Genomic DNA, 15,898 nt, shown 5'->3' with positions numbered 1-15,898 from the left:
TGACTTTTTAAAAAATTTAGTTGTACATACATTTAGAATTATGTCTTCTTTATAAACTAACCTATTATCGTTATGAAGCCTTCTCCTTACTCCGAAGCCTACTTTGTCTAAAATTAATATAGCCAATAGTATTTTCTGTTTGAGTGGTGTCTCAGTGGTGTATCTCTGCATCTTTTTACTTTTATTTGTGTCTTTATATTTAATGTAGTTTCTTGTGGAAAGCATATCTGGATCTGACAGTCCACTCGTTTTAGGTGGAGTGTTCATTAGATCATTGGATTTTAATGTAATTATCAGCTTAATTGATTTTTAAATCTGCCGTCTTTTTATTTTCTCTTTGATGTGAACATTTTTCCCTTTTTCTTCTTTTCCTGCCTTCTTTTTGGATTAACCAAATATTTTATATTCTATTTTAACTCCAATATCAGATCATTCGTTACATTTATCTGTTAGGAAATTTTAGTGGTAATCTAGAATTTCAATATACATCTTTAATCACAGTTGATCTTCAGACAACATTACGTCAACATAATGTGTAGTTTAAGAAACTTTGAAAGTGCATTTAATCCTCCTATCCCTAATTCTATTTTTGTGCATTTTCATTCTTCAGTATATTTTAAACATCACAGTATATGTTTATAATTTTTGTCTTAAATAGGTAATTATCCATATTTTTGAAAGATATTTTCTTAGGTTATAGAAAATAGCTTTATTAAAATATAATTCACACACCCTACAGTTTATTCATTTTAGTTGTGCAGTTCAGTGGTATATTTGTGCATTCACAGAGTTTTGCAGCCATTGGCACATTTAATTTTAGAGCATTTTCATTACCCCCAAAATAAACCCCAACTCTTAAGCAGTCACTCCCTATTCTCCACATCCATCCCCCCAGCCCTTTAATTTTCTGTCTCTGTAGATTTACCCGTCCTGGTGTTTTTTAATTTAACATAAGTTTACCTTCTTTAATTGAGGCTCTTCCATTGTATATAGCATGTATAAGTACTTCATTTATTTTTTATTGTTGAATAATTTTCCATTGATGGACATTTGTGTTGTTTGCCACTTTTAGACTGTTGTAAATATTGCTGCTGTGAAAACTCTTCTGCTAGTTTTGTGTGGACACATTTTTCACTTAACCTCGGAATGGAACTTCTAGGTTGTATGGTAACTCTGTGTTTAACTATTTGAGGAATTTACCAAACAGTCTTTCAGGTGGCTGCAACATATTACATTTTCACCAAAAATATGCAGTTATGGTTTTCTCCAGATGTATGTGCAGTAGTAAGATTGCAGGATCATAATGGCAACTCTTGTTTTTACTTCTTTAGGAATCTCCATACTGTTTTCCTTAGTGGTTGTACCAATTTACATTCCCACCAACAGTGTAGGAGGATTCCTTTTTCTGTATACTCTCTCTAGGATTTGTTGTTTATAGACTTTTTGAGTATGACCATTCTGACCAGTGTGAGGTGATTTGCATTTCTCTGGTTATTAGTGATGATGAACATCTTTTCACATGCTTGTTGGCCATCTGTATGTCTTCTTTAGAAAAATGTCTATTGAGATCTTCTCTTTTTTTTTTTTTTTTTTTTTTGTCTTTTTGCCTTTTCTAGGGCCACTCCTGCAGCATATGGAGGTTCCCAGGCTAGGGGTCCAATTGAAGCTGTAGCCGCTGGCCTACACCACAGCCACAGCAACACGGGATCTGAGCCACATCTGCGACCTACACCACAGCTCACGGCAACACCAGATCCTTAACCCACTGAGCAAGGCCAGGGATCGAATCCGCAACCTCATGTTCCTAGCCGGATTCGTTAACCACTGAGCCATGACGGGAACTCCAGATCTTCTCATTTTTTGATTGGGTTGTTTGTTTTTTCAATACTGAGTTGTATGAGCTATTTGTATACTTTGGAGATTAATCCCTTGTCAGTCGCTTTTGTTTTCAAAGATTTTCTCACATTCTGTGGGTTGTATTTTATGATTTCCTTTGCTGTGTTGCTTGTGTTTTTGATTTCCTTTGCTGTGCATTTGTTTATTTTTCCCATGTGTTTATTTTTGTTTTTATTTTCATTCTAGGCAGTGGATCCAAAAAGATACTGTCGCAATTTATGTCAGTGCATGTTCTGCTGATGTTTTCTTTTAAGAATTTTATAGTATCTGGTCTTACATTTAGGTCTTTAATCCATTTTGAGTTTATTTTGTGTATGGTGTTAGAGAATGTTCTAATTTCATTCTTTTGGATGTAGGTGTCCAGTTTTCCCAGCACCACTTATTGAAGACTGTCTCTTCTCTATTTTATATTCTTACTTCTTTTGTCCTAGGTTAATTGACCATAGGTGCATGGGTTTATTTCTGGGTTTCTGTCCTGTTCCATTGATCCATTTTTCTGTTTTTTTGTTTTTGTTTTCTGGTTTTGTTTGTTTTGCCAGTGTTGTATCATTTTAATGACTGTAGCTTTGTAATATAGTGTGAAGTCAGGGAATCTGATTCCTCTAGCTCCATTTTTCTTCCTCAGGATTGCTTTGGCTATTCAGGGTCTTCTGTGTTTCCATACAAATTTAAAATTTTTTTGTCCTAGTTCTGTGAGAAATGCCAATGGTAATTTGATAGAGATTACACTGAATCTGTAGATTGCCTTCAGTTGTATAGTCATGTTGACAATATTGATTCTTACAATACAAGAACAAGGTATAGCCTCCATACTGTTTTCCATAGTGCTTGTACCAAATTCTCAGCAACAGTGTAGGAGGGTTCTTTTTTCTCTGCACCCTTTTCAGCATTTGTTATTTGTAGACTTATTAATGGTAGTCATTCTGACAGGTGTGAGGGGTGGTACCTCATTGTAGTTTTGGTTTGCATTTCTCTAATTATTAGTGATGTTGAGCATCTTTTTGTGTGCCTTTTGGCCATCTGTTTGTCTTCTTTGAAAAAATGTCTGTTCAAGTCCTCTGTCCATTTTTGTGGATTGGGTTATTTGGATTTTTTTGCTGTTGAGTCGTGTGAATGGTTAATATATTTTGGAGATTAAGCCCTTGTCAGTTTGCATCATTAGCAACTATTTTTTCCCATTCTGTTGGTTGTCTTTTCTGGTTTTTTTTTTTTTTTAAATGATTTCTTTTGCTTCGGAAAAGCTTTTAAGTTTGATTAGGTTCTGTTTATTTATTTTTTTATTTCTGTTTCCTTGGGAGACTGACATAAGAAAACATTTATAGTTTATGTCAGAGATTGTTCTTTTCGAGTTTTATGGTGTCGTGTCTTATGTTTTAAGTCTTTAAGCTGTTTTGAGTTTATTTGGGGGCATGTTGTGAGGGTGTGTTCTAGTTTCATTGATTTATATGCAGCTGCCCAGTTTTCCCAGCACCCCTTGCTGCAGAGACTGTCTTTTTCCTGTTTCATATTCTTACCTCCTTTGTCAAAGATTAATTGACTGTAGGTGTCTGGGTTTTGTTTCTGGGTTTATTGTCAATTCTGTTCCATTGATTCGTGTATCTGTTTTTGTACCAATACCACACTCTTGATTACTGTAGCTGTGTAATATTGTGTGAAGTCTGGGAGAGTTATGCCTCCTGCTTTGTAAAAATAAGTTTTAGATTGAGAAGTGTAGACTTCCAACTTTGCTCTTCTGATAGTTCTACGGTATTGAAGGATTTTTTTTTTTTCTTTCAACCTCTTAAAGACTGCTTTTCTCTTCTCTATGATATTTAACAAGAAATCTGTTGTTATACTTGCTAGTATTCCTCTGTATTTGTTGTGTCTTCTTTCTCCCTCAATCCCCAGCTCCTTTTAAGATTATTCTCTCTGGTTTTTTTTTTAGCAGTTTCATCAAAAATGTGTTTTAAAAACCCAAAAACTTCTGCTTGAGATTTTTGGAGCTTCTTAGATCTTTAGTTTATAATTTTCAACTTTGGGGCCATTTATGAAATCTTTTTTCCCATTTTCCTATTTCTCATTCCTCTGCTTATGTGCTCCAATTAATGTGTGTTAGGCATCTTGAAATTGTCCCACAGCTCACAGAGACTTTATTTTGTTGAATCTTTTTTTCTTTCTGTGTTTCATTTCAATTAGACTATTTATCTATTGCTGTATCTTCTAGTTCACTGATTTTTTTTCTCCTATACGGTCAAATCTAGAGGTTCTATTTAATTCTCTTTTTTATTTGTTTTTGATCCTTTATGTCTTTGAATATAATTATACATTTTATAACAGGTCTTTAAGATCCTTGTTTTACTAATTCTGTCATATTTTACTTCTAGGTCTGTTTATTTTTCTCTTGGCTTTTCTCCTGATAATGGCTTGTATTTTTCTGCTTCTTTGGCAGTTTTGATTTGACAATAATGTTTTATTTGTTTGTTTCTTACAGTGGCACTTGGCAGCATATGGAAGTTCCCAGGCTGGGGGTCGAATCAGAGCCGTAGCTGCTGCCTACCTGATAGCCACAGCAACACCAGATCTGAGCTTCATCTTTGACCTATGCCACAGCTTGTAGCAATACCACTGAGCAAGACAGGGATCGGACCCACATCCTCACAGACAACATTGGGTCCTTAACCCTCTGAGCCACGACAGAAACTCTGACATCAGACATTTTGAATTTTTCATCTTTGGGTTGTGGATTTTCTAGTGTTCCTTTAAAGAATTTCATATTTGTTTTGTCGTGTGTTAAGCATTTTGTGTATCAGTTTGGTCCTTTCTAGGCTTGTTAAGTTTAATTTGGCAGATCCAGATTAGTTTTTATTCTAGCATTTATTTAAACCTACATTAAATTATGAAGCCTTGCTGCACTTCCCTGCATATTAAAATATCTTTTGAGAGTAGAACTTGAACTATTCTCAGCCCCTGGCTTCAGGAAGTTTCCTCTCGTATGTGTGAAATGTATTCAGCCAAAGACTGTAGAGTCTTTTCTGCATATCTCTGACTTCTTTCTTTGTATTTTTCTCTCTCTTTTTGGTTCTCTACCTCACAGAAGAACTCCTGTCTCCATATTCTCGGTAAACCATCTTGATTCCGCCAATCTGCATTACCATATAAAATTTGTTTCCAGGCAGTAAATTGGTGTATTCAGACAGTTCAATTCATTTGTTTCTTTTTCATTATGGATCAGTTTTGAGCTGCCTTTTGTTGAGTATTTGTTTCCTATAAACTTGACAGTTTTTAGTTGTTTACTATAAGAGAGCAATTTCCATAGGGGTTAATCCTTTATGGTGCAATTAGATGTCCCCATAGCAGTTTTTATAATATTACTATATAATAAGTTGTGCTAAATTCCAGTTGGGAAATGACCCTTGTGCAGTTTAAGTAGACAGAAAACGTTGAGGAGAGAGATTGAAAAGAAAGGGAAAATAGACCTTACTCAGGAACTATTTAGGATAGAAACAGTCTCAAAAATGCCTCTCGCATTTCTATATTATAGTGATTATAGGTGGTGCATCATTCATGAAAAGAGAAATCATATTACAAAAAGCAGACTTGACAGTTTGATAGTAGATTCATACATGTTAAATCTTAAGATGCCTGTGATATATCCATATAAGCGTTTAAGACTCAGTTGAATATATGGTGTGGATCTTTGGAAAATGATTTGGTCTTAAGATTTGGGGAATTGTCCTTGTGTAGATACTAATGTAAGTTATGTACTGATGTATTTCAGGGTGAACATAGAGAGTGAGAAGAAAAGTTCACAAATGTAAATAATCTATACAAAAGAGTAGAGACAATAAGAAGAAAATTTTTAATAAGAAGGAATCGTGGATATCAGTTTGTACAGAAGTTAGATGACTAAGAATACTTTTTTAACATTTTTATTCAGATGAAATTCATATAAAGTTAACCATTTTAAAGTGTACGGTTCAGTGACATGTACTACATTCACTTTGTTGTGCAACCACCACTTCATCTAGTTTCAAAGATTTTCATCACCCCAAATAAATTTTCACCCATTAAATGGTTATTCCCATCCTTCTTCTCCCCTTGTTCTAGCTTCTGGCAACCACAAACCTACTTTCTGTCTCTCTGGATTAACTTATTCTGGATAGTTCATATAAATAGAATCATATAATGTATGACTTTTGTCCAGCTTCTGACACTTGACATAATGTTTTGGGTGTTTACCTCTGTTGTAGCATGTGTCAGTGTGTGGATATATACCACATTTTGCTTATACACTTATTCATTCACTTGGTGGACATTTTGGTTTGTTTCTACCCTTTGACTTTTGTGAACAGTGCTATTATGAACATTCCTGTATGAATATTTTGTTTAAGTACTTATTCTCAGTTCTTTTGGGTACATACTTAGGAGTGAAATGGTGGGCTGTTTGGCTATTCTGCTTAACTTTTTGAGGAAATATCAAACTGTTTTCTATATTATCGTTTCTACCAGCAATATACAAGGGTTCAGATTTGTCCACATCCTCATCAGCACTTGTTATATTCTATGTGCGTGCGTGCGTGTGTGTGAATTCTAGCCATCCTGTTCCTTTTTGATAAGGATTGCATTTTGATCTGTGGATCACTTTGGTAATATTGCCATCTTAACAGTCTTCTCTCCATGAACACTGGGTATCTTTCCATTTATTTGGGTTTCTTTAATTTCTCTGAACAACTGCTTTATAGTTTTCATTGTACAGGTTTATCACGAGACATGTTTCTACAATATTTTCTTAGCCTCTTTGCTGAAAACTCCATCTTGTCCTGCTTTACTTTATCCCATCTTCCTGCTTTATATTATCCCATCTTCCTGCTTTACTTTATCCTATCTTCCTGCTTGAAAAACAGTCACAGTGCTGGTAAATGACTTAAGCTTAAAAGCAAAGACCTAAAGACATAAGCTATTCATAGGGTCAGCTGAATGAGGACATAATGTGTTGGTCTAGGCATGCTGGACCTATGCAGATTGGCACGCCGTTTGCACAAGCATGATAGTCCTCTAAGGAATAAGAGAAAGAGGAACACCATGGCCAAGTGGTTTATGAGTGGTCGTTAGCAGAATATGCATTAGCAAATAGAACCAAGGTGCAAACCTAGGCACACTGGGTTGCCACAAATAGACATGCCCTTTGCGGAAGCACAGTGAGGATTCTCTGGAATGCTATGCATAGCTAACGCAAATGCTAATGATTGTTAGGTGCCTAAAGGTCAAAGTAAAAGCTTAACCTTCTACCAGCTAAGTGACTTTTAAAATAATAAAAGAACTTATAAAATAATAAACCCTATATCCTCCACCCATATCCCCCTCCTCACTTGACATCATCCTAAAGAGCACAATAAAAGCAGTGTGGTTTCTTGAGGCAGTGCTCTTGGTCCCTGAGACCTTGAGTCCCCTGGTTCCCACCTTTACTTAAAATAAATGTCTCTGTCTTGTTTTATGTTAACATTTTTCCTTGAGTTTCACAGCACCTGTACTTCAGCCCCATCCTGCTGAGCTGGTCTCGGCACAGGTCTTGCATCTTCATGGCTAAGTTTATTCCTAAGTATTAATTTGAATGTTCTTGTAAATGAAATTATTTTCCTTTTTTTTAGATTCTTTTCCTTATGGGTTATTATAAAGTATTGAATATAGTTCCCTTTGCTATACAGTAGGTCCTTGTTGGCTATCTATTTTATATATAATATGTAGATATTGGTGGAATTATTTTTGTAATTTCATTTTCTGAATGTTTCTGCTATGCAGAACTGATTTTTGTGTGATCTTTTGTCCTGTGACTGTGCTGACTTTTTAAATTAGCATATTAGTTCTTTCGGTTATGTGTGTATTTGCAGGGGGGGGTCTGCATATGCCTCTTGTGAATAGGGATAGCTTTTACTTCTTTCAAATTCGGATTCCTTTCATTTCTTTGTCTCTCTGGCCTGAACTTCTAATGCAATGTTGAACAGCTATGGTGAAAGCAGGAATCATTGGCTTATTCCTTATTTTAGAGGAAAGCTTTCGTTCTTTCAACATTATCATTTTAGCTCTGAGTTTTTCATAAAATGCTCTTTATCATGTTGAGGAAATTCTCTTCTGTATTAATTTTCTGGAGCTGCCATAACAAAGTCCCACAAACTGGATGGCTTAAAAAAAGAGAAATTTATTTGCTACCAGTCTAAATGCTGGAAATAGGAAATTAGGATGTCAGCTGGGTCACACTCCCTCTGAAACTCTGGCTAAAATTCTTCCTTGCCTCTTTCTGGCCTCTGGTGGTGGCTGTCAGTCCTTAGTGTTCCTTGGCCTTTGAGGTTCTCCCTTTGTCTCTGTCTTCTTAAAAAGACATCAGTTTTGGGATAAGGACTCACCCTAGTCCAGTATAACCTCATCTTATCTTAACAAATTATATCTCAAATGACCCTGTTTCCAAATAAGGTCCCCTGAGGTACTAGTAGTTAGAATTTAAACATATCTTTTTGGGAGATAAGTTCAAATTGTAAAAATCTTTCATTCCTAGTTTATCAAATATTTTTTGTCATGAATGGGTATTGAATTTTGTGAAATGACTTTTCTGTGTTAATTGAGACAATCATGTTTTTGTTTTTGTTTTTTTTGTGCTTGAGGGCGTGGTTGGCCACATGCATGGCTTGTGAAAGTCCCTGGACTTGTATGTTTGTTTTTGGGGTTTTTTTTTTTTCCTTTCATTCCATTAATGTGGTAAGTTGCACTGATTAGTTTTTTTTCCCCTATGGTGAACCATTTTTGCATTCTTGGGGGAAAAAAAATCCCACTTGCTTGTGATGTATAATCTTTTTAATGCTCTTGCATTCATTCATTTTGTTGAAGATTTTTGCATCTATATTAATAAAGAATATTAGGCTTTTTTTTTTTTATGATATCTTCATCTGGTTGTAGTATCAGGGTAATACCAACCTAAGAATGAGTTTGCAAGTGTTTCTTCCTTTATCCTTTTATCTTTTAGAATGATATTTTTATGAGAGTTTTCTCTGGTTTTAAAATTGTGCTGTCTTCAGAATCTTTTGAGGCATTCCTATGTAGAAGCTTTCTAAATTTTTTTCTAGATTTTATAGTTTTTCAACTTCCTGCATTGTTGTTAGTTTACCTCCTGCTGTTTATAATCTTATTTTTTTTCTCCCATTTGCAACTTCTAATCTGTGAGTTGGAGAAACATATGGCAGAGTTAAAGTTGTGGTTTTGATAAGGGTAGATAGAATCTGTAGAAAAACAGATATTCCTTTCTATAAAAGGAATAATATATGGCAAGGGCTTTGTAACGTCTTTTTGACTATTTGTAATACTTTGTTTCCTTTTTCAGTTCTGATAGGTTAGGTGATCAGATGACCAAGTTCCAGATAGATAAGGAATTTTTTAATCTGTATTTCCTAAAATTTGTATTTACATGTAGATATAATTAATCTGGAATGTCCCCACTATTTCAAATGACTTATAATGAAATAGATTGTCTCTCAAGCTAGCTTAGAGGTTATTTTTTTGGTAGGACTGTTAGAGGGATGAATGTATCATTAAGGTTCTTTAAATTTTGGTCTAAAATTTATGAGCTGTTCTTGGAGTTCCCGTTGTGGCTCAGTGGTTAATGAATCCGACTAGCAACTATGAGGTTGTGGGTTCGATCCCTGGCCTTGCTCAGTAGGTTAAGGATCCGTTGTTGCTGTGAGCTGTGGTGTAGATTGCAGACATGCTCGGATCCTGCATTGCTGTGGCTCTGGCATAGACTGGTGGCTACAGTTCTGATTAGACCCCTAGCCCGGGAACCTCCATATGCCATGGGAACGGCCCTAGAAAAGGCAGAAAGACAAAAAAAATTAAAAATAAAAAAAAAATAAAATAAAATTTATGTGCTGTTCCAACACATCAGTGATGGTTGAAATAATTGAAATGGGTGAATGAATCTTTGTTATATTGCTAAAATAAAAGTCAGTATAACTGGTTTTATTTAAACTTCAGCATTCCCACTTGCTTTTTTGGAGAACTATGCATTTTCATTATTCTACTACTTTTTTTACTAAATTTCATTTATATCTTCTGTCCTTCAGTGGCCTACCTGTGTTTCTCAGTCCATTTTTATATTCAGTCCTTTGCATACCTTTTCAAACCCCACCATGTTATTCTCTTGGCAAAACCTCAACTTTGGTTAAATCAACTTCCTGCCTATTCTGTGATTGGACCAGAAAGTGGATCATAGCTGTAGAGAAACATAAATCATGTGTTTCATATTAAATATGTAACCACAGATCTGAAGTAATCATTCCATATTTCCCTAGTCATTTTTTTTTCTTGCTCTTTTAAAAGATTTTTTCTTTCTTTTGGCCATCCTCATGGCATGTGGAAGTTTGCAGGCCAGGGATTGAACCTATGCCACAGCAGGGACCTGAGCCACTGCAGTGACAACATTGGATCCTTAACCCACTGCACCGCAAGAGAACTATCTCTTTTTTTATTTTTTTTGCTTTTTAGGGCCACAAGTGCAGCATATGGAAGTTCCCAGGCTAGGGTTCGAAATGGAGGTACAGCTGTTGCTGGGCTGTGTCCCAGCCACAGCAACGGCAGATCCAGGCCTTGTCTACAACCTTCACCATGGCTCACAGCAACACTGGATCCTTTAACTCGCTGGGCCAGGGATCAAACTGGCATCGTTATGGATCCTAGTCAGGTTCATCACCACTGAGGCATGACGGGAATTCGTCCTATCTCTTTCTAAAATAAACATTTTTTTTTTCTTTTTCTTTGAAAGTTTTATTATTATTCTTTTTTTAATAGTTATTTCCCACTACAATTTTTTTTCTACTGTACAGCATGGTGACCTAGTTACACATACATGTACACATTCTATAACCATTTTTCTTTATTCACATTTTGAATATTTTTGAACCTTCAGAAATGTTGCAGAAGTAATATGATTGAGCATCCATATACTTTTCACCTAGATACACTAGTTTGGGTGGTTTGGTTTGGTTTGGTTTTTGCCGCATTTCTACCTGAGCTGTTTGTGTATTTTGCCAAACCATTTGACGAAAGTTGCAGATACCATGATACTTCACTCCTAAATCTTAGCATGTACCTTCTAAAAACAAGGACATTTTCCCTACATGACAGCAATATAAATACCACCTTTGGGGGAATAAAACATTGATAAAATCTTATTATTTAATACTTTGTTTATAATCAAATTTTCTGCCTTCTCCCAGGAATGCTTTCATAGCTTTTTTGTTCTTTAAATTCAAGATCCGATGGAGGATCATGCGCTATATTTCTTGTTAATGTCTCTTACTTTAGTTTTCTTTAATCTAGAATAGTTCCCTAGCCTTATGTATGTTTTTCCTAACACATTTTTTGAAAATTCTAAGCCAGTTTTGTTTTTCAAAACGTTTCTAAAATTTGTTTGATTCTTGGTCAGAATCAGGTTAAAACATTTTTTTCTTGGAATTGTATCCTGGGCTGATGTATCCTTAATGCCTCACACTAGGAGACACATGGTGTAATTTCCTAAAGGATCTTTTATGTTACTTTCTAAATTCTAGAATTTTAATGACCTTAACAGTGTCAGATAAGGGCTAAAAGTTGGTATCACTGACACCTGAATTTAATGATCCAGGTGTGACTTATTTATTCTTGATCTAACAAAAAGGAGTTGTAAATTAGCCCTTAAAGCATTTCTTCAGATAATTTTATTTTATTTTTGTCTTTTTGCCTTTTCTAGGGCCATACCCGCCACATGTGGAGGTTCCCAGGCTAGGGGTCTAATCGGAGCTGTAGCTGCTGGGCTACGCCAGAGCCACAGCAATGCGGGATCCGAGCCGCATCTGCGACCTACACCATAGCTCACAGCAACACCGGATCCTTAACCCACTGAGCAAGGGCAGGGATCAAATCCACAACCTCATAGTTCCTGGTCAGATTCGTTAACCATTGAGCCACGATGGGAACTCCTTTGGATAATTTTAGTATGCCTGTGTCTAGCAGAAATTTCTTAAGGTTTTCTAGTGTATTAATATTACCATTTGTGTTTTCTAGCTTTGAAATATACTTTAATCTGTTAACAAGAACATTTTCTTATTGAAATAGTGGTCATTGGTTTACAGCTAATGCTTTTAAAAAAAAAAAAAAAACACTGCAGCCATTAGAGCATAATCTCTGAGAGTAGGGACTCCTAGTTCCTGAAACAGTGATTGGCAGATACGATTAAATACTTATTTAATAAATGTTTTAAAAAATGAACATAGAGTTCCTTCTGTGGCTCAGTGGGTTAAAAACTGACATAGAGTCTGTGAGGATGTGGGTTGGATCCCTGGCCTCACTCAGTGGTTTAAGGATCTATAAGCTGCGGCATAGGTCCAAGATGCGACTTGGATCCAGTGTTGGTGTAGCTGTGATGCAGGCCTTCAGCAGCAGTTCTTGATTCAACCCCTAGCCTGAGAACTTACATATGCCTCAAGTGCAGCTCTAAAACAAACAAAAAAACTAGTCTTTTTAATAACCCTGAGTGTGTGTCCTTGTGACATTAGTTATACATGAATGATACCTCTCTAAGTCCTTATTTTCCAAACTAGAATTAGCATTTGTTTTTTTTCCTACAAATACAAAGAATGCATGAACATTGCAAACGATGAGAAAATGGAGGCATTTGTGCTGCAGTGTGACTTTTTATAATTTAAATTTGTAGTAATTGACTGATCTGTATTATGCCAAGCCGTTAAGTTATGTCATTTAAAAAGTTTTACATTGTGATGTAGTGGATGATGAAGGTGATACACAGTGTGCAAGATGCTCTGTGGTTATGACAGGGAAAGAACAGCTATTCTTAAGAGAACACTATGTCAAGTACTTCACTTTTAAGTTAGATTGAAACATATGGTATTGTCATTTTTGTGATTGACAACCAGATGATTATACCTGTAACTCTCTAATTTTTTTAAATGATGAAATTCCTGCAGGAAAATGAGTGTTGTACAAGTCTGAAGAAACAAGATAATCTAGCCTTACCCTAAGGTGAAATAACTAGTACTGTAATATTCAGCTTTTATTGAATGCTTACTATTTGTATAGTAAACTTCTGGTACACTATAAAATAATTATGTTGTATATTCATTTAATTTTCACACCTCTGTGGAGTGTGTGTGTAATTACTATCTTTGTTTTACACAGGAAGAAACTGTGGCCCAGAGAAATTAAGTAACTTGTCTGAGCTCATACAATTGGATTCTACCCTAGGCTCCACTTACCATTATTGCTTAGCAGACGATTTTTTTTAAGGACAGGAACCAAAGGGGGAAAAATCAAACAAGGTTTTGTAGTATTTTCACTGCCCTAAAAATCTGTGCTCACCTATTCATCTCTCCTTACCTCCCCCACCCCCTGGGAACCACTGATCTTTTTATTGTCTTTAGAGTTTTGCCTTTTCCATAGTGTCATAAAGTTGGAATCATACAGTATGTACCCTTCTCACATTGGCTTCTTTCATTTAGTAACATGCATTTAAGTTTCCTCCATGTCTTTTCATGGCTTAATAGCTTATTTCTTTTTGGGCATTGAATAATATTCCATTGTCTGGGTGTACCACTGTTCAGTTATCCTTTCATCTACTGAGCAGCAACTTGTGTGCTTCCAAGTTTGGGCAGTTATGCTCTAAGTATAGCTGTAGCTATAAAATAAATGCTGCATGAACATCTTTGTGCAGATTTTTGTGTAGACCTAAGTTTGCAATTCCTTTAGGTAAATGACAACGTAATTGCTGAATGGTATGTTGAAAGTATGTTTAGTTTTGTTGTGAAATCACCAAGCTGCTTCCAAAGTGTCTCTACCGTTCTACATTTTCATCAGCAGTGAACGAGAGTTCCTTTTGTTCTCTGTGTTGTCAGTGTTCTGGATTTTGGCCATTCTAATAGTGGTATCTTATTATTTTAACTCATAATTTATATGTTGTGGAGCATCTTTTTTATATGCTTATTTGCCATCTATATATCTTCCTTGATAAGGTATCTGTTAAATTCTTTGGCCCATTTTGCAATGAAGTTTTTTTCTTATTACTGAGCTTTAAGAGTTCTTGGTATATTTTGGGTAACAGTCCTTTATCAGATGTGTGTTTTGTAAATATTTTATCCCAGTCTGTGGCTTATCTTTTAGTTCTCTTGACCTTGTTTTCTGCAGAGTTGAATTTTTAAATTTTAATGAAGTCTAACTTACCAATTTTTTTTCATAGATTTTTGTCTTTGGTGTCATATCTAAGAAGGTGTCACTGGACTTTCTGCTGTGGTTTATATAGCAGGATCAGCAGTGTCTCTGGAGGGCAGGGATGCAGGTTCAATCCCCAGGGATCTGATCCCTGGTCTAGAAACTCCATATGCCACAGGCAGTCAAAAAAGAAAAAAGAGAGAGAGAGAAATTCACACACACATAAAATAAACTAATTAAAATTAAATGGCATCACCATAGCCAAGGTCATCTAGTTTTTCTACTGTGTTGTCTTCTAAGAGTTTTATAGTTCTTCATTTTACATTTAAGTCTGTGATACATTTCAAGTCGATTTTTGTCAGAGATGAAGGTCTGTGTCCAGTTTTTTTAGCACCATTTGTAGAAGAGACTAGCTTAGCACTGTTGTTCTTACTGCCTTGGCTCCTTTGTTAAAGATCAGTTGGCTCTTATTGGTGTTTATTTCTGTGCTCTCTGTTCTGTTCCATTTATTTATTTGTCTGTTTTTTCCTCAATATATTGTCTTGATTACTTTATAGTAATCTTAAAGTCAGGCAGCATCAATCTTCCAACTTTTTCCTTGTTTTTAAATATTGTGTTGGCTTTTAAGTCTTATCCTCACTATATGAAACTTTAGAATCAGTTTGCTGATATCCATAAAGTAGTTCCCGGGGGCTTTGATTGGGGTTACATTGAATCTGTGGATCACGTTGGGAAGAACTGACATCTTGAACAGTATTTTTTCTTCCTATCCATGAACATGGTATATCTCTCTAGTTGACCCTTGAACAATGTGGGTTTGAACTGTGTGGGTCCACTTATATCTGGGTATTTTTCAATAGTAGATGCTACAGTATTACACAATCCATGGTTGGTTGAATCTGTGGATGTGGAGCAACAGCAGATACAGAGGGCTGACTAAATTATTTGCAGATTAACTTCCATATTGCTTAAGGGTCATTTGTATTTAGTTCTTTGATTTTATTCATCAGTTTTGTAGTTTTTCTCATAGAGATTTTGTGCATATTTGTTAGACTTATACTTAAATATTTCATTTTGGCTCATGCTAATAAATGGTATTGTTTTTCTTAATTTCAGAGTCCACTTGTTCCCAGGAATTCCTTTTGTGACTCAGTGGGTTAAGAACCTGACTAGTATCCATGAGGGTGCAGGTTCGATCCCTGACCTTGCTCAGTGGGTTAAGGATCCAGTGTTGCTGCAGTCTGGGACATAGGTTGCAGATGCAGCTCAAATCCAATGTTGCTGACTCTGTGATGTAGGCTGGCAGCTACAGCTCCAATTTGACCCCTAGCCTAGGAACTTCCATATGCCACAGGTGTGGTCCTAAAAACAAGAAAGGGGGAAAAAAAGTCCACTTGTTCCTTAGTATATAAGGGAAGCAGTTGACTTTTGTATATGAACCTTATAGTTTGCAACCTATGTTAGTTCCAGGATTTTTTTGGCATATTGTTTTTCTATATAGACAACCATGTCATGTGTGAAAAATGATAGTTTGAGCTCTTCCTTCCCAATCTGTTTGCCTTTGATGTCTTTTTCTTACTTTATTGCTTTAGCAAGTGCAAGAACTTCCAGTACTTTAAACCAGGTGTTGAAAGCTGTAGAGAGATGGATATGGTAGCCTTGCATCTAATCTTGGTGGGAAACCATCAGTTTTTCTCACCATTAAGTATGATGTTTGGGAGACTTTTTTTGTAGATAGCCTTTATCAAATTAAGGAAGTTCTTCTCTGTGCCTACTTTGC

The 15,898-nt window shown here is 35.7% G+C and overlaps 1 protein-coding gene across 11 annotated transcripts in view; it reads left to right on the top strand.

The window, feature by feature from the left end:
• Positions 1 to 15,898, top strand: part of ARHGAP5 (Rho GTPase activating protein 5) — a 137,225-nt gene that overhangs the window by 90,894 nt on the left and 30,433 nt on the right. Inside the window, exon 6 of one of the 11 annotated variants that reach the window (XM_021099183.1) lies at positions 5,633 to 6,644. The exons of 9 other annotated variants lie outside the window; for them this stretch is intronic. In XM_021099183.1, the coding sequence (XP_020954842.1) occupies positions 5,633 to 5,693 (61 nt within the window). In that variant the 3' untranslated portion in view covers positions 5,694 to 6,644. Of the gene's footprint in view, positions 1 to 5,632; positions 6,645 to 15,898 lie in introns of those variants that run through there. One more of the 11 variants, XM_021099184.1, reaches the window with a different exon arrangement.

This window comes from Sus scrofa, chromosome 7, assembly GCF_000003025.6.
Source record: "Sus scrofa isolate TJ Tabasco breed Duroc chromosome 7, Sscrofa11.1, whole genome shotgun sequence".
Taxonomy (NCBI): domain Eukaryota; kingdom Metazoa; phylum Chordata; class Mammalia; order Artiodactyla; family Suidae; genus Sus; species Sus scrofa.
This window is presented reverse-complemented; position numbering and strand designations above follow the sequence as displayed.